This window comes from Cervus canadensis, chromosome 4 (assembly GCF_019320065.1).
Source record: "Cervus canadensis isolate Bull #8, Minnesota chromosome 4, ASM1932006v1, whole genome shotgun sequence".
Taxonomy (NCBI): domain Eukaryota; kingdom Metazoa; phylum Chordata; class Mammalia; order Artiodactyla; family Cervidae; genus Cervus; species Cervus canadensis.
Window position 1 is genome coordinate 99,801,464 of NC_057389.1, and position 20,350 is coordinate 99,821,813.

Below are 20,350 nucleotides of genomic sequence, written 5' to 3' on the forward strand. Positions count from 1 at the left end.
AAGTTTTAGAAAATTTTGTGCTGGGAAATAGTGGAGAATAGACCATATGTCAGGACACACACACACACACACATACATGAATTAATGTTAAAGAGCAGTTAGTGTAAAAATAAATTTTTTTTGAAAATATGGAACAAAAACAATATTTAGAAACTCAGGTGCTTGTATATAAACTGTGAAAAGAGCTTTCACATTCAATTTACAAAAGAAAAAATATGTAAAAATCCCCCAAATATCAATATATGTGGATTCATTAGTAATGAAATAACTGCAAAGAAAAAGTATTCAGCATTCTTCTTCAGATGTATTAAATGCATTTTTTTTCATGTGAGCACACAGCATAAGAGAAAATATTGTGAAATAGATGTCTCACAAACTGATGTTGCAGGTAATATCTACCTCCTTTGATTTGGATGTTTTTTAAATGAAAACAGAATATGCTCAAATTTTAAAAAATATTCAAATTTCTGCATAGGCCTCCACATATAATACTATATATGTTATTCTGCTGAACAGCAAAACTCATATATATTTTAATTTTACTGGAAATATGTCATTTATCTCACTTATTTCACATTGTCATCGAACCAGACCTTCATTCCCATTACTTAATTGTCCATTTGCATTGCAGATTCAAAAAAAACATTATTATTAGCAGATTAAATAAATAAATAAAACTATACATTATTAGTTAACCAAGAATATAAACAGTCTTCTCTCATCTCTGGGCTAGGCTGTTTAGGCTCTTAGCTGAATTCAGGTAAAAGTTCTCAGGTTTCATATACTCTGAATCTTTCCTGAAGTAACTCCTCTGCTCTCAGACTTACCTAGATGGAGTTTCTTAGAAGGAGGTCTCTTGTGGAATCTGTCACTGCGTAGCTGATGATGAAGACTGAAGCTCTGTCACCAGACAAAACAGCTGTGTAGTAAAGCACTGGCCCCTGATCCAGATTTTTTACTCTAAAAGCAACTCTGTGTCCTGTCCAGCTTAAGGATGCAAACACTAAGGGACCTCAGCAAGGGAGATATTAATAGCTCTCTATACCTGCTCATTAGGCATATTTCCCTCTAGTTAGTTCTACCTCTACATATATGATTTCTCTCTGGGCCACTGCAATAAAATGAAAGAAATATTTTCCTAATGATTCTCTTATCCCAAGAGATCAGTTTCAAAGTCAAGTAAATCCAGTCTTTATTACTCCTTGTGCTTGATCTTGTCTGTTTTTCAGAGATCTAACCTGGACATCTGTAGCTTAATCCTAAATTTTTTTTCCAAACCCTGAGACTAAGGGAACTGTCAAGACTAGGTCCCTTTGATCCTTAAAAGATTAATTTGTGGTGAGCACAAAGTCCTTTAATTCTCATAAAATTGCTTTTTTCTTCAAAACAGAAGTATTCTTTTGATATGTCACCACATTTGTTGACTTCTTGTAACATTTGTCCAAAAATTTAAGAATGTCCTCCTTTATTGCAAGTTAAGAACTGTCATTTATTCCCTCACATAAAATATTTGTTAATTGTTTAAAAAATTAGATGTTTTAATGCTATTTAACCTGAGACAGATAGCTTTTAGGCACTTCATGGAAAATGTTGTGCTCTATTTCCCACTGCAGAAATAAATGCACGTGAAGCAGTTAAATGATTTGTTGAAAGGCTCAAACTGAGGCAGGAAAGGGCTCTGATCAGAATTCTGTCAGGGTACTTCCATGTTTCAACTAAGTCATTGGTTCTCAACCAGAGACAATTTTGCCCTTAAGATATTTGTCAATATCTGAAGCAATACTGCTACACACCTACAGTACTCAATACAAGTAATTATCCAGCATCATTTGTCAACTGGAGAAGGTGAGAAAACTTGTTCCAGATTGGTATTTCCCCAACTTCACTGTGTGTGGGAATCATGCAGGATTGTATTTCTGATACAGATAAGATTTCATCAGGTTCTGGTGGGCACAGAGATTCTGAAAAAAAAAAAAAAAAATCAAAAAGCCTGTTGGATAAAGTTGATTTGACAGGTCTTATTCTGGGGAACATATTTAGCGTAGCAACATTCCATCCAAATGCAGTAAAACACGCATTCTTCTCAAGTGCACATGTAAAATTCTCAAGCATAGACCATATGTCAGGACATAATAGAAGTCTCAATAAGTTTAGAATATTGAAATTATATCAAGCATTTTCCATCATAATGGTATGAAACTACAAATCAGCTGTAAGGAAAAAGGTGGAAAAATCACATATATATGCAAGCTAGACATCATGTTACTGAACAGTATTGGGTCAACCTATGGCTGATTCATGTTGATGTTAGGCAGAAACCAACACAATTCTGTAAAGCAATTATCCTTCAATGAAAAAGTAAACAAATTCAAAATAAAAAAATAAAGAAATCAAAGGAGTGACTAAAAAACCCAGAAGACAAATGAAAATGAAAATATGACATATTTAAATCTCTGAGATAAAGCAACAGTGTAATAAGGGGAAGTTTATATTAATACATGCCTACCTCAAGTAACAAGGAAGATCTCTAACAAAGGATTTAACTTTATATCTAAAGGAGGTAGTAAAAGAAAAGCAAACAGCCCAATGTTGGAAGGGAAGAAGAAAATAATAAAAGGAATGCTATAATAAAAATCAGTGAAGAAATAATGAAAAGTTGTTTAATAAAATTCAACATCTTTTTGTGATAAAAACTCTTATGAAGGTAGGTATAGAAGGAACATGTCTGGATATAATAAAACTATTTATGATAAATGCACAGCTGATATAACATTCAGCATTGCAAAGTTGAAAGCCTCCACTAAATCTGCTAAAATTTGCAATAAGATAAGGATTCCCACTCTCACCACTTCTCTTTAATATAGTATTGGAAGTCTTACTTACAGTAATCAGACAAGAAAAAGAAATTAATAAGTATTCAAATTGGTAAGAAAGTGATAATATTGTTATTAAACATGGATAACATGATTTTATCTATATGGAAAACCCTAAAGATCCCCCACAAAAGCTAGTATAACAGATAAATTCATCAAGGTAGCAGGATACAAGATTGACATACAGAAATCAGTTGCATCTGTTTATATTAACAACGAAATATCAGAAATGGAATGCAAAAAAAAAATCTCATCTAAAATCTCAATAAAAACACTTCTGAATAAATCTCATCAAGGAAGCAAAGGGCTTTCCTGATAGCTCATCTGATAAATAATCTGCCTGCAATGTAGGAGACCCTGGTTGGATTCATAGGTCAGGAAGATCTGCTGGGGTAGGGAATGGCTACCCTCTCCAGTATTCTCGCCAGGAGAATTTCATAGACTGTATAGTCCATGGGGGTTGCAAAGAGTCAGACATGACTAAGTGAAGACTTATACACTGAGAAGTCCAAAACATTAATAAAAGAAGTTAAATTGAAAGATATCCCATGCTCTTGGGTTGGAAGAATTAACATTGTTAAAGTGGCCATACGACCCAAAACAATCTACATGAGATTTTTTCACAGGACTGGAAAAAATAACCCTACAATTTATATTGAACCATAAATGACACACAAGTGACAAAGTCATCCTGAGGACAAAAGAGCGAATCAGGAGGCATAACTCTCCCAAACTTCAGACAATACTGCAAAGCTACAGCAAGCAAAACAGTGTGGTATTAGCACAAAAGCAGACACATGGATCAATGTAACAGAACAGAGAGCCCAGAAATAAACCCACATAATTATGGACACTTAATCTTTGACAAAGAAGGCAATAATATACAATGGGGAAAATATAGTCTCATCAGAAAGTGGTGTTGGGAAAGTTGGACATCTACATGCAAATCAATGAAGTTAGAACACACCCTCACACCATACACAAAAATAAACTCAAAATCACTCAAAGACTTAAGTATAAAAGAAGATACTGTAAAGCTTCTAGAAGAGATCGTTGGTAAAACATTCTCCAACATAAGTCATATCAATGTTCTCTTAGGTCAGTCTTCCAAGACAATAGATATACAAGCAGAGATAAACAAATGGGACCTAGTCAAACTTATATGCTTTTGCCCAGCAAAGTAACTCATAAACAAATAGAAAACACAGCATGCAGACAAGGAGAAAGTATTTGAAAATGATGTGATTGATAAGGGCTTAATTTCCAAAATATACAAATTGTTCCTATAATTAAATAAAAAAGCAAACAACTCAATAGAAAAATAAACAGAAGACCTAAATGGACATTTCTCCAAAAAAAAAGACATACAGATGTCAACAAGCACATGAAAAGATGGTCATCATCAGTGATTATTAGAGAGATGAAAATCAAAACAATAGTGAAGTACCACTTCGAAGTAGTCAGAAGGGCTATCACTGAAAAGTAAAAAGTAAATTCTGGAGTGGGTATGGAGAAAAGAGAATCCTCTTATACTGTTGGTGAGAATGTAAGTTGGTACAGCCACTGTGGAGAAAAGTATGGACATTCCTCAGAAAAGCCAAATTTTGAGTTGACATGTGATCCTGGAATTCTCCTCTGAGGCACATACCCAGACAAAACTATAATTTAAAAGATACATGCACCCTTGTGTTCATAGCAGCACAATTTACAATAGCCAAGACATGGAAACAACCTAAATGTGCATTCACAGATGAAAAAAGATGATGTCAGATACATATATATATACACACACACACATATATATGCGTATACATATATATGTATATTATATATGCACACATATATATATATATATGTAATGCTATATCACTCAGCCATAAAAATAATGGAATGAAGACATTAACAGCAACCTGGTAGACACAGAGATTATTATTCTAAGTGAAGTAAGACAGAAAGAGAAAGACAACTAACATACGTTATCACTTATATGTGGAATCTAAAATATGACACAAATGATCTTATCTACAAAGCAGAAACAGATTCACAGACATAGAGAACAAACTTGTAGTTGCCTGAGGGGTGGAGTAGGGCTTGACTGGGAGTGTGGGATTAGCAGAAGCAAACTCATATACAGGATGGCTAAACAACAAAATTCTATTATATAGCACAGGAAACTTTACTCAATATCTTGTGAAAACCAAAACTGAAGACAATACATACATATATACACACATACAGAGAGAGGGAGTACTTTGCTGTACAGCAGAAATTCACAGAACACTGTACATCTACAATTAGTTCAGTTCAGTTCAGTAACTCACTTGTGTCCGACTCTTGCGACACCATGAACCGCAGCACGCCATGCCTCCCTGTCCACCACCAACTCCAGGAGTTTACCCAAACTCATGTCCATTGAGTTGGTGGTGCCATCCAACCATCTCATCCTCTGCCATCCCCTTCTCCTCCTGCCCTCAATCTTTCCCAGCATCAGGGTCTTATCAAATAAATCAGCCCTTCACATCAGGTGGCCAAAGTATTGGAGTTTCAGCTTCAACAACAGTCCTTCCAATGAACACCCAGGACTGATCTCCCTTAGGATGGACTGGTTTGATCTCCTTGTAGTCCAAGGGACTCTCAAGAGTCTTCTCCAACATCACAGTTCAAAAGCATCAATTTTTCAGCGCTCAGCTTTCTTTATAGTCCAACTCTCACATCCATACATGACCACTGGTAAAACCATAGCCTTGACTAGATGAACCTTTGTTGACAAAGTAACGTCTCTGCTTTTTAATATTATATTTAGATTGGTCATAATTTTCCTTCCAAGGAGTAAGCATCTTTTAATTTTATGGCTGCAGTCACCATCTGCAGTGATTTTGGAGCCCCAAAAAGTAAGTTCGCCACTGTTTCCATTGTTTCTCCACCTATTTGCCATTAAGTGATGGGAATGGATGTAATGATCTTAGTTTTCTGGATGTTGAGCTTTAAGCCAACCTTTTCACTCTCCTTCCTCACTTTCATCAAGAGGCTCTTTAGTTCTTCACTTTCTGCCATAAGGGTGGTGTCATCCACATATCTGAGGTTATTGATATTTCTCCTGGAAATCTTGATCCCAGCTTGTGATTCTTCCAGCCCAGCATTTCTCATGACGTACTCTGCATATTAGTTAAACAAGCAGGGTGACAATATACAACCTTGATATACTCCTTTTCCTATTTGGAACCAGTCTGTTGTTCCATGTCTAGTTCTAACTGTTGCTTCCTGACCTGCATACAGGTTTCTCAAGAGGCAGGTCAGGTGGTCTGGTATTCCCATCTCTTGAAGAATTTTCCACTGTTTTTTCTGATCCACACAGTCAAAGGCTTTGGCATAGTCAATAAAGCAGAAATAGATGTTTTTCTGGAACTCTCTTGCTTTTTTGATGATCCAGCAGATGTTGGCAATTTGATCTCTGGTTCCCCTGCTTTTTCTAAAACCAGCTTGAACATCTGGAAGTTCCCGGTTCACGTATTGTTGAAGCCTGGCTTGGAGAATTTTGAGCATTACTTTACTAGCATGTGAGATGAGAGATACCAAGGGAACATTTCTTGCAAAGATGAGCTTAATAAAGGACAGAAATGGTATGGACCTAACAGAAGCAGAGGATATTAAGAAGAGGTGGCAAGAATACACAGAAGAACTGTACAAAACAGATCTTCAAATCATGAAGGTTTGATCACTCAGCTAGAGCCACACATCCTGGAATGTGAAGTCAAGTTGGCCTTAGGAAGCATCATTATGAACAAAGCTCGTGGAGGTGATGGAATTTCAGTTGAGCTATTTCAAATCCTAAAAGATGATGCTGTGAAAGTGCTGCATTCAATATGTCAGCAAATTTGGAAAACTCAGCAGTGGCCACAGGACTGGGAAAGATCAATTTTCATTTCAATCCCAAAGAAAGGCAATGCCAAAGAATGCTTAAACGACCACACAATTGCACTCATCTCACATGCTAGAAAGTATATCAATTATATTCCAATAAAAAAAGAATGGCTATTATCCCAAAGACAAGAAATGACAAATGTTGGAAGCAGTTGGGGAAAAAAGGTATAACCCTCATTCACTGTTGATGGGAATGTAAATTATTAGAGCCACTATGTAAAACAGTGTGATGGTTCCTCAAATTTTAAAAACAAAACTACCTTGTTGTGTGCATGTGCTCAGTCATGCCAGACTCTGAAAACCCATGGACTGTAGTCCACTAGGTACCTCTGACCATGGAAGTTTCCAGGCAAGAGTACTGGAGAGAGTTCCCATTTCTTTCTCCAGGGGATCTTCCCGACCCAGGGATCGAAGCCATGTCTCTTGCATCCCCTGCATTGGCAGGTGGGTTCTTTACAAGCTGACCCACCAACGAAGCCTTAGAATTACCATGAAAAGTGGAGTGAAAGTGTTAGTCACTCAGGTGTGTCCGACTCTGTGAATCCATGGACTGTAGCTTGCCAGGCTTCTCTATCCATGAAATTCTCCAGGCAAGAATACTGGAGTAGGTAGCCATTCTGTTCTCCAGGGGAATACAGCAATTTCACTTCTGGGTATTTAGGCCCCTTAAAAACAAAACAAAACAAAACAAAACAAAACAAAAAAAGGCCCAAAGCACTGACTTGAAGCACTAATTAGCATACTAGTGTTTATTGTGGCATTATTTATAATAGCAAAGGTATAGAAGTAGCCTAAGTGTCTACTGATAGGTGAATGGATAAAGAAAATGCGGTGTGGGTCTACAGTGGAGAAGTACTGGGCCATAATAAAAGAAGAAATCTTGCCACTTGTGACAAATGTCCATCTGGATCTTGAGGGAATAATGGAAGGAAATGTCAAATGGAAAAAGACAAACATCATATGATTTCACTCATGCCTGTAATATAAAAAAATTAAAAATACATTAAAAATAAATAAGTACATTAAATAAAAGCATTAAATAAATGAACAATTCCAATAAAAACAAACAGATACAGAAAACAGAATAATTGTCGAAGGAGAGAAAAGAGGGTTGGGAAAAAATGGGTAAAGAAGGACAATTTTATTGTGATGGTTGGAAACTAACATTTTGATGGTGAACATGTTGTCAGTCTGTCAGTTAGTTCAATCACTCAGTCGTGTCCAACTCTGCAACCCCATGAATTGCAGCATGCCATGTTGTAGTGGAAGTCAAAATGTCTTGTATACCTAAAGCTTATGTAATGTTATAAACTGATATCACTTCATTACAAAAAGAATGCAGAAATAATACACAAATTCCAGTTGATAAGTCTCTCAAGGACATGTAAGCAAAGAGACCCATATTTATATGCTCATTTTATATCTGATATTTAAGAAAATTTTAAAAAAAATTCAAAAACAGGGAGTGAGAATAGAGACCTACACATCAGTGGACAAAAAGATCTAGAATGCTCAGGTGGTTCCTGGAGGATTGTGATGAGAAATCTTTTTTTTTTTTTTTTTTTGTTCTGGCAGCATTCCAACCCTGGTTATATCCTTTTAAATCCCAGAATACCTAATAAAGTAGGGGAAAACACACATTGTTTTTTTCTCCAGAGAAACAAATAATATCTTATGTTATGGCTTTTACTGATTAAACATTCCATTAGATAAAAGATATTAGGAAATGAACTTACAGTTTATAACAGAAAATATACAAGGTAAAACAGTGATGGAATATTTTTTAAAGTTGAAAAGGTGAGATATTTTTAAAAAAAGAAACTATTGCATGCAAAACTTTGGGCATCAGAAAACTAAGTTTTGAATCTTAGATCTACCACATATTATTCACAGTTGTTTAGCATGGGGAGCCAACTGAAACGCTGTAAATGCTAATATTCTCTTTTAAATAGTAAGGGGAGTCGTATCCACTGTCCAGAGATGCTTGACAGATTAATTCAATGTATGTAAAAAGCTTAGAATAGTTCCTTTCTGTTAATAGATTAATGGTTATCACTGTTGATGAGATGTGGCTGATTTTTGTTTCTTCTCTGTTTGAAAAGTCACTGTTGCTTCCCCACATCTAGATAATGAAATAGTTGTAAAGTAAAGCCTGTTAGCTTAACCCTTTTTCATATTAAGTACAATTTGTTTTTCATATGAATATCCAACATGAGGGAAATCTGTGAATTCTTTGTCTCGGGAACTGATGTTACAAAATATTATCCACCTCCCTTAGTCTGAGGGTTTCTAATAAACATTCTCAAACGTGAAAATATGTGCACATGATACATGCACAAACATGAAAATATTTGTGAAAGATGCAACCAACAAAGGGTTCATCTCTAAAATTTAAAAACAACTGTGTAACTCAATATCATAAAACAATAACCCAATCAAAAATTGAGTCTTTCTAAAAAATCACACAAATTTGGTCAAATACAACCCATCTTAAATGTTAAAAAAAAAATGGCTTCAGTTCTCTGCATAAGCCTCCAAACCTAATATTCTAACTTATGCCTCTTAACTGTAAATCTCCTCAGCTATGTTCTAATTTTAGTGGAACCACTTTATGCCTCTTTTTCTTTCTTCATTCTCATTATTTCCTTTCCCTTTTTTTTCTCCCATCAATTAGCTGACTGATCCTTGTATATCTGAGTTCAAAAGACACTTCTCTTTTCAATATATTAAATAAATTAATTATAGCCTAATTAGTCAGCCTATCATAGAAACATGACAGTCTCTTGATTCTGGGCTAGGGTGTTCTGAGGCTCAGTGACCTTAGGTAAAAGTTCTCAGGTTCATTGTCCTCTGGACTTTTCCTCATATACCTACTGAACTCTCAGACTTACCTGGCTCTAAGAGGAAATTCTCTGTGTGGAAGTCTGAATTACTCCCTGGAGGGTTGATGATGGAGACAGAAGCTCTGCTCCCAGATTAGGCCAGAAGGAAGGAGTACAACTTTGCTTCCTGAGCTATGATAAGGATTCCAAAGGCACCATCCGAGTCTTGCCCGGCACCTGAGGATGCAAACACTGAGTGACATAGAGGAGATAGTTACAGCTCCCTAGACTGTTCTTAGGCACTGTTTCCATCGTTATCCCAACTTTTGAGCTCATATTTCCCTGTCTGAATACAAAGAAGAAAATGATTCCTATTGAGTCTTTGTATCCTAGAGACCAGATTAGAGTCCAGTCAGGTGAATTCAGTCTTTATTTCTCCAATTCCATGAACTCTTCTGCCTTCCAAAGGTCTTATCTGCTTATACCTTCTCCCACACTTGAGTTAATATTTTCCCCAAATCTGAGACTGATAACCTGAGTTGTCTAGGTCCCATGGACCTCCAAAGTACTGCCTTGTGACAGGGAATGCCTCTCAGTGTCTTTAGAAAATTATTGTTCCTCTCTTCAACTTGGGAAAGAGATGTATTTCTTTCCTATAAAATCATGGATGCTCTAATTTCGGCTTCATGGTGTTTTGACCAGAACTTCTCCAGCATCAAAGTGTATTTGAATCACTAAGGGATCTTCTTATTTAAATAGAGATTCTAATTTGGGAGAACTAGGGTGGCTCAGAGATTCTGCATTTGTATCAAACTCCCAGATGTTGTTGATGCCAGGATCTGGCATCATGAGGAACCTAACAGCTTGGAACAATTCCAAACCATACCATCTCTCTGAAAAGAAATACATTATGTTTTGGGCTTCCCAGGTGGCACTAGTGGTAAAGAACCCAGCTGCCAAGTAGGAGACATAAGAGAAATGGGTTGAATCCCTGGGTTGGGATAATTCCCCTGGAGTGTGTGAAGGTGTGAAGTTGCTCAGTCGTGTCCGACTCTTTGCGACCCCATGGACTGTAGCCTACCAGGTTCCTCCGTCCATGCGATTTTCCAGGCAAGAGTACTGGAGTGGGTTGCCATTTCCTCCTCCAGGAGATCTTCCCGACCCAGGGATTGAACCCGTGTCTCCTGCATTATAGGCAGACGCTTTACCGTCTGAGCCACCAGGGAAGCCCCTGGAGTAGGGCATGGCAACCCACTTCAGTACTCTTGCCTGGAGAATTCCATGAACAGAATTCTGTGGGCTACAGTCTATGAGGTCTCACAGATTGGACATGACTGAAGTGACCTAGCACACATACACACACATTATGTTTTACATTTTATTTTAGGGTGGTTGATAATGCAACACACTAAAATTGCAGTAATCAAAGTGAATGATGTGGGCAATGATAATCTGCCGCTGCTGCTGCTGCTAAGTCACTTCAGTTGTGTCTGACTCTGTGCGACCCCACAGACGGCAGCCCACCAGACTCCCCTGTCCTTGGGATTCTCCAGGCAAAAACACTGGAGTGGGTTGCTGTTTCCTTCTCCAATGCATGAAAGGAAAATTTAAAGTGAAGTCACTCAGTCGTGTTCGACTCTTCGCGACCCCATGGACTGCAGCCTACGAGGCTCCTCCATCCATGGGAGGAGTGCTCTTTCCAGGCAAGAGTACTGGAGTGGGTTGCCATTGCCTTCTCCAATGATAATCTACTGCTTCTTTAAAAGAATATTGAGGTATAGTTGATTTGCAATGTTGTGTTAGCTTTGGGTGTACAACAAGGTGAGTCAGTTATACATATACATAATTCACTCTTTCTTGGATTATTTTCCCTGTTTGATCATATTCTGACATATGGGGACAACATTTCTGATTACTTTGTTACTCAAGTTTCTTCTTCTTCTTTAATTTTTCTTCATAGAAATGTATTAGCTTGAGTCTGGTGTCTTAGACCACTTGGCTACCCTGACTGCTCACAGAACTGTGTTAACAATTGACTTCATTAATGTTCCAAGGAGAGCTTGCAAGGACATACATATTTGTACACACAAACTGCTGACTCTGAACCTTATGAGTAGGCAGAAATTCAAGTTCTTTCATGAGTCAGTTTTAATCATGAAAATTGAGGAAATTCTATCACATCATGTAGGAGATATGCAGTGGATGCTATCAGCTGTTCACTGCTCATTTTATGGCAATATTTAGAATGAATGAGATTTTTTATTTATAACAATGGGAAAAATCATAGTTGTAGGCATTGCTGCAAGTTTTCAAGCAGGAATAGTAAGATAGTTCAATAAGAAAATAAAAAACAGTTTCATCAGTCTTTCACTTTAATGAATAAATTGCCTTTTGCATTGAAACCAGTATTCAAACTATTTAAATTTTTTTCTTTTATAATTTAAAAGCACATTTTAAATTTACTTTTTTATTGAAGGATGATTGCTTTACAGAATTTTGTTGTTTTCTGTCAAACCTCAACGTGAATCAGTCATAGGTATACATATATCCCCTCCCTTTTGAAACTCCCTCCCATCTCCCTCCCCATTCCACCATCTAGGTTGATACAGAGCCCCTGTTTGAGTTTCCTGAGCCATACAGCAAATTCCTGTTGGCTATCTATTTTACGTCTGGTAGTGTAAATTTCATGTTACTCTTTCCATACATCTCACCCTCTCCTCCCCTCTCCCCATGTCTATAAGTCTATTCTCTATGTCTCTTTCTCCATTGCTGCCCTACAAATAAATTCTTCAGTACCATTTTTCTATATTTTATATATTCTATATTCAGTTAGAATATGATATTTATCTTTCTCTTTCTGACTCACTTCACTCTGTATAATAGGTTCTAGGTTCATCCACCTCATCAGAACTGACTCAAATGCATTCCATTTTACATCCAAGCCAGAATAAATGAAAAAGAAATGAAAGAAACAATAGTAAAGATTAATAAAACTAAAAGGTTGTTCTTTAAGAAGATAAACAAAATTGACAAGCCTTTAGCAGGACTCATTAAAAACATATTTTAACCTTTCATTAATTATCTAGACAGAAAATTATAACTGAATCTGAAATATTGACCCTGAAACATATATTTTCATTTGCAGTGTGTAAATTTCATTCATAAGTGTGATATTGCTGGATGTTGTGAATGTCTCTATTTGATTCCCAGCATATAGTCTAGGAGAGGAACTGCCTGTTTATTAGTCTATGAAATTCTTATATACTCCCTTCTCAGTAGTCTGTGCTTCCTATGTGTGCGTGTGTGCTAAGACACTTCAGTCGTGTCTGATTCTTTGCAACCCTATGGATTGTAGCCACCAGGCTCCTCTGTCCATGGGGATTCTTCAGACAAGAATACTGGAGTGAGTTGCCATGTGCTCCTCCAGGGGATATTCCTGATCCAGGGATCAAACCCAGGTCTCTTCTGTCTCCTGCATTGGCAGGCAGGCTCTTTACTACTAGCACCACCTATATATTATGCTAATACCTCTATTCCTTACTATCTTTACCTGTGGGTAAGGAGGTATTCATTACTTTATTGGGTATATGTACAGATTGAGAATGAATGCCATGCATAATATTATAACATTTACATTATTATGTTCAATATCATCTCTGACTTGAAGGTCATACTAAGTCAATTCTTTGTGGCTAGCTGGTAAAGAATCTGCCTGCAATGTGGGATACCTGGGTCCAATCCCTGGGTTGGGAAGATCCCCTGAAGAAGGGAAAGGCTACCCACTCCAGTATTCTGGCCTGGAAAATCCCATGGAGTGCATAGTCCATGGGGTTGCAAAGAGTTAGACACAACTGAGCAACTTTCATTTCACTCACTGCTTCTGTATAGACTATAAGGGCAGATGTATATTTAATAATCAGTTTTGCCAGTGACTTTGGCAGCCAATGTGGACAAGAGAACAAAATCCTAATTAGGAGAATAAAATCCAATGACCTGTTATGAAACACATAATTATATAAAGGTCTACAGCATTGAGAACACCAGTTCAGGAAATGATATAAAAAGGGATGATGGACATAGAAGTGAAAAACTGTACTCTTGGGTTTTTCCTCTTCTATAATATTATAAACATGACCTAGTTTCCAAATGTAGGTTTTTTTTTTTAGTAAAACAAGTGACACAGTAGACTAGGGTGATATTTGTCATTTGAGAAGACATGGTTCTTAATAAAGGGCAGAAACAGTATGGACCTAAAAGAAGCAGAAGATATTAAGAAGAGGTGGCAAGAATACACAGAAGAACTATACAAAAAAATCCTAATGACTCAGATAACCACAATGGTGTGATCACTCACCTAGAGCCAGACATCCTGGAAGGTGAAGTCAAATGAGCCTTAACAAAGCTAGTGGAGGTGATGGAATTACAGTTGAGCTAGTTCAAATCCTAAAAGACGATCCTGTGAAAGTGCTGCACTCATTATGCCAGCAAATTTGGAAAACTCAGCAGTGGCCACAGGACTGGAAAAGGTCAGTTTTCACTCCAATCCCAAAGAAAGGCAATGCCAAACAATGCTCAAACTACCACACAATTGTGTTCATCTCACATGCTAGCAAAGTAATGCTCAAAATTCTCCAAGCCAGGTTTCAGCAATATGTGAACCGTGAACTTCCAGATGTTCAAGCTGGATTTAGAAAAGGCAGAGGAACCAGAGATCAAATTGCCAACATCTGTTCAATCACAGAAAAAGCAAGAGAGTTCACAAAAACATCTACTTCTTTATTGAGTGTGTGGATTACAACAAACTGTGGAAAATTCTTAAAGACATGGGAATACTGGATCAGCTGCCCTGCCTCCTGAGAAATCTGTATGCAAGTCAGGAAGCAATAGTTGGAACCGGACATGGAACAACAGACTGGTTCCAAATTGGGAAAGTAGTACATTCTGGCTTTATATTGTCACCTGCTTATTTAAATTACATGCAAAGTACATCATGCAAAATACCAGCTGGATGAAGCAGAAGCTGGAATTACAATTGCTGGGAGAAATAGCAATAACCTAAGATATGCAGATGACACCACTCTTATGGCAGAAAGTGAAGAGAAGCTAAAGAGCCTCTTGATGAAAGTGAAAGAGGAGAGTGAAAAATCTGGCTTAAAACTCAACGTTCAGAAAACTAAGATCATGGCATCTGGTCCCATCACTTCATGGCAAATAGATGGGGAAACAATGAAAACAGTGAGAGACTTTATTTTCTTGGGCTCCAAAATCACTGAAGATGGTGACTGCAGCCATGAAATTAAAAGATATTTATTTGCTCCTTGGAAGTAAAGGTATGACCGACCCAGAAAGCCTATTAAAAAGCTGAGATATTACTTTGCTGACAAAGGCCTGTGGTTTTCCACTAGTTAGGTATGGATGTGAGAGTTGGACCATAAAGAAAGCTTAGTGCTGAAGAATTGATGCTTTTGGATTCTGGTGTTGGAGAAGACTCTTGAGGGTCACTTGGACTGCAAGGAGATCAACTCAGTCAATCCTAAAGGAAATCAGTCCTGAATACTCATTGGAAAGACTGATGCTAAAGTTGAAACTCCAATTCTTTGGTCACCTGATGCATTGGAAAAGACGCTGATGCTGAGAAAGATTGAAGACAGGAGGAGAAGGGGCAAAAGAGAATGAGATGGTGGTTGGATGGCATCACGGGACCCAATGAACATGAATTTGAGCAAGCTCCAGAAGTTGATGGCCAGGGAAGCCTGGTGTGCTGCAGCCCATGGGGTCTCAAAGAGACTGAACTGAACTGATTCTTAGTAAATTAAGGCATTTTCTTGCAATACATAGGATTTTTCAACTTTTTCATATCAAAATTTGAGAAAAAGGTAAGGAAACATGTCGGGAGATGCCGGGATGCACCCAATCCATGACAAGTTCATGGAATGAGAGAGGAACCTGCAAGGCAGCTCTTCCCCTCGGGGTTGTCCCAGGAGCCCGGTATGTCCCTTTCCTCTTTCTGTCTTACTGTTGTTGGGCTTTCTATTAATTTTTGGAAATGTAATATATAGTAATGAGGCCTCCCTGGAAAAGTCCAAGCCTATTTAGAAATGCTTATGATTGCTCTGGCTCAGGACACGACCATAAACATCAAGTCAAAAAGGAAAAGGCCACAGGCATAGTTTGGATGCTTGCTTAAAAGATTATAATGTTCTAGAATAGAAAAGAGTAGAGGCATTTAGATTTAGAAGTAGATGTACTGCTTCAGTTTACTTGCTCCTTGGTTGAGAGGGTTTTCATTATTGCTATTTCCTTGCTGCTATTTGTCCATTGTTTTCCTTCCTTTAAACAACATGGAATATTATGGGTATTTTTGTAGAGTTAAGAAATGTGTTACATAAGATTTCAATAGAAGATTTATATTAACCAGCTTCACTGCCATTACCTCACTATTAATAGGGGTGTTTTGCTGCTTTAGAGGTGCTTTGCTGCTTCATAGTTAATCATTGTAGACTGAGGTTTTGTGGTATCAGGTAAAGAAAAATATCAGGGTTTTCACATGGTACTATTCTCAGAAATGTCAAACATGTTTTTTTTGTAAACCTTTCCCATGTATTGTTTTATTACCCAAAGAATTCATACTATATCTGGAATCTATGGAACATAGTTTTATTAGAATGAAAATGTTAGGCCATTGAGGCAAGAAGACTAATGTACGAGACATTCATGAAAAAAAAAAACAAAAAAAAAAAACCCTGTAATCGGAAATGTTCCAGATACATGGGGAAAAACATGGGAAAGAAAAAAAAAATTGACAGAAGCACGAAACCAATATCTGATGTAATATGTGGAGACTTAAGGGGGAGGTAATGTTCATCCTATAAAAACTGAGCAGTCCTAAAAATAAAGAGAGAGCTTTTTCTTCCACGCAACCTTCTGTGTGTGTCTGTCTCCTTCCTCGCTGACGCCACTCATCCCTTGGGTACTCCTGGATCCGCTGGGGCTGGACTCTGGCAGAAATAGAAAGAAAAAAAAAGAGAAGAAAGTCATTGCATATCTTCATTAATAAACGAGGTAATTTCATTGTACCAGGTAGTTGAAAAAATAAAAATTCAGGAAATAAATAAAAGAGCAACTTTCAATTCCACAGTCTGATTAAAGAATCACAACAACTGACTCTGAGGCACTGAGCCCTGCAATGATGGGCATTTCTCCAGACCCAGAATTATTTTCCTTTTTAGACTCACCATCACAAAGAGTCTTTTCAGAGCCCCCTTTATGTCTTTATTTCTCAGACTGTAGATGAAGGGATTCAGCATGGGTGTGACCACTGTGTACATTACCGAGGCTGCTGCACTTGAGTGTGAGCTCTGGGTAGCAGCAGAGCTAAAGTACACTCCTAGGCTTGTAGAAAAAAATAAGGAGACAACTGAGAGGTGAGATGCACAGGTGGAAAACGCTTTATACTTCCCTGGAGTTGATGTGATTCTACGTATGGAAGAAATGATCTTTGAATAAGAGTAAAGGATGCCAGTCAGGGCACCACTACCTAGCAGGGCAGTTGTAAAATAAATCACCATGTAATTAAGAAAGTTGTCAGAACAGGCAAGTTGGGTCATCTGACTGAGGTCACAAAAAAAGTGGGGAATTTCCACATTAGTGCAAAAGGAAAGTTGTGACATCATTAAGCTTTGTAACAAGGAATTCAGAATACACATGATCCAAGACACCAGAACCAGCAGTCCACAGATCCGGGGATTCATGATGATTGTATAGTGCAGCGGGTGACAGATGGCCACAAAGCGGTCATAGGCCATTACAGTCAGGAGGAAAATGTCCAATACTGCAGAGAGGAGGAAAAAATAAATTTGTGTGATGCAGCCTTCATAGGTTATAACTTTGCTCTGGGTCTGAATGTTCCACAACATCTTTGGGATAGTGGTAGAGACGAAACAGATGTCTACAAAGGACAGGTTAGAGAGGAAGAAATACATGGGGGTGTGAAGGTGGGAGTCTGAGCTGACAGTCAGGATGATGAGCAGGTTTCCAAACACAGTGATCAGGTACATGGAGAGGAAAAGTCCAAATATGAGGGGCTGTAGCTCTGGTTCCTCTGAGAATCCCAGGAGAATAAATTCTGAAATTTGTGTATCATTGCCTGGTTCCATGTGTTTGAAGTAACTACCAGGAAAGAAAAAAAAAATTACAAATATTCACACAAACTTGAATGTAACATATGAAGAAACTAATTTTAATATTCTGTGTGCAGATCTGATTTATCCCTGTGCCATCTCTGACTTGGAATTTTTGTTCCAATCAACTTTCCCACCAAGAAGTCATGTATTCTACAGTTTTAATGAAAAATTCTTCATGATTTCAGGAATGTAAATTGAGGTCTGACCATGATTCATTAATAGTTACTATCTAGGCAATTACTTCTAAGGTCATGAAGAGCAAAGGTGCCTACAATTCCATGATGGAGAAAAATATGTAAGCCATTAATATCATTATACAATACTTACAGATGGCAATAAGTGTTATAAAGTAATCTAAAGTAGCTATAAAGGAGACAGTGAATAGTGCATTCAATTTGTCATGGGTATTTAGCAAGACCTGAAAACAAGGTGACATTTGATCAGTGACTTCTTGTAAGAGGAGAGAAATGAAAGACTGTGTGTGGAAGTGTGTGCCTGGCAGAGGGAATGTCCAGAACTCAGATAAATAAATTCAGAAATGAAAGTGGAGATTTTACAACTGATACTAGAGAAATGTAAAGGATGATGAGAGACTTTTGTGAGCAATCATATGTCAAGTTGAATAATCTAGAAAAAATAGAAAAATTTCTAAAAAAATACAACCTCCCAAGACTAAATCATTATAAAACAGAAATTGTGAAGAAGCAAATCACTAGTAAGGAGATTGAATCAATAATAAGTGACCTCCCAACAAACAGATATCTAGGATGAGATGCCTTCACTGGTGAATTCTACCACACATTCAAAAAGGAATTATCAATCTTCAGAAAGTATTTGAAAACTAGAAGGGGAAGAGACTCTTCCAAGCTCATTTTATAAAGGCAGCACTACCCTTATACCAAAATCAGTCAAGGACTCTACAAGCAAAGAAAATTACAGACCAATATCCCCAGTGCAAACATTCTCAACAAAACACTAGCAAAACTGAATAATGCATAAAAAAGATCATGTATCCTGATCAAGTGAACTTATTTCAGGCATGCAAGAATGGTTCAGTGTCTGTGATCAATCAATGTGATATACTACATTAACAAAATGAAGGATAAAGCTTGTATAAACTTTTCAACAGATGCAGTAAAACTTCTTGACAAAACCCAAGCTATCTTTATGATTAAAAACTCTCAACAAATTGGATAAAGCAGGAACATAGCTCAACATAATAAAGGGCATGTATTACAATCCCAGAGCTAACATTATATTCAATGAAGAAAAGCTGAAAGCTTTTCCTCTTTGAACAGGAACAAGACAAAAGTCAGCTGTTTATTTTCCAGTTTCATTTAAAAAATAATTGATATACACCACTGTGTTAAGTCCTTGGAATACAGCATGAAGGTTTAATTTGCATGTATTTTGAAATGATTACCACAATGGGTTAAGCTAACATCCATCTTCTCAAACAGATACAGTAAAAATAAAGCGAGAAATAAAATAAAAAGGAAAATAAAAGATTTCTCACCCCAGGAACGAACTGGGGTCTCCTGCACTGGCAGGCAGATTCTTTACCATCTGAGCCACGAGGTAAGCCACTTCTAGTGATAAGAATTCTTGTATCTACTCTCCTAATAATTTTCCTATATATTGTACAGCAATGTAAGTTAGGTTGTTGTTTAGTTGCTAAGTCATGTCCAACTCTTTTGTGACCCCATGGACTATAGCCCACCAAACTCCTCTGTCTATGGGATTTACCTGGCAAGAATACTAGAATGGGTTGCCATTTCCTCCTCCAGGGGATCTTCCTGACCCAGGGAGCAAACCCACGTCTCCAGCATTGCCAGGTGGATTCTTTACCACTGACCCATCAGGGAAGCCCAATATTAGCTATACTTATCATTTTTTACATTGCATCTACATCTAGTACTTATATGTGGAAGTTTCTGTCTCTTGATAACTTTTTTTCTATTTTCTTAAGCTCCAATACTCTGCTTCTGATAGACACAAGTCTGTTTTTTTCTATGATCTTTCTGTTTTTGTTTATTTAAAATTAAACATAGAAGTGAGATCATATAGTATTTGATTTTGTTGTTGTTGTTGTTTTACATCTTTCAGTTAGTATAATGCCTCCATGTTTCATTCATGCTGCCATAAGTCAGAGGATTTCTTCTGTGTGTCATTGTTTTATGGCTAAGTATTATTTCATTGTGTACATTCACCTTAACCTCTTTATCCATTCATCCATCCATTGAACCTTAGGTCATTCCCATATCTTGGCTTTTGTGAACAATGCTGCTATGACTATCAGTTGCAAATTTGTTGCATTTCTCTACATTAATTATGAACTATCAAAAATAGAAATTAGGAAATAGCACATTTTCCAACTGCATCAAAAAGAATAAAATACCTAGGAATAATCAAGCAGGTGTAAGACCTGTACACTGAAAAGTATAAGACATTGGTGAAAGAAATTGAAGAAGACACAAATATATGGAAAGATATACCCTACTCATAACTGAGATAATTAATATTGTTTTTTAAAATTAATTGATTTATTTTA

General features: G+C 37.2%; 1 protein-coding gene across 1 annotated transcript; it reads right to left on the reverse strand.

Annotated features, from left to right (window-relative positions):
• Positions 1–1,898: 1,898 nt before the first annotated feature.
• Positions 1,899–17,673, reverse strand: LOC122440973 (olfactory receptor 7A10-like). The gene is made up of 3 exons (XM_043467615.1): positions 17,319–17,673; positions 16,852–17,033; positions 1,899–1,961 (listed from the first exon to the last, which is right to left on the reverse strand). The coding sequence occupies exons 1-3, from the start codon at positions 17,671–17,673 to the stop codon at positions 1,899–1,901; spliced, it is 600 nt and encodes a 199-aa protein (XP_043323550.1).
• Positions 17,674–20,350: the final 2,677 nt, after the last annotated feature.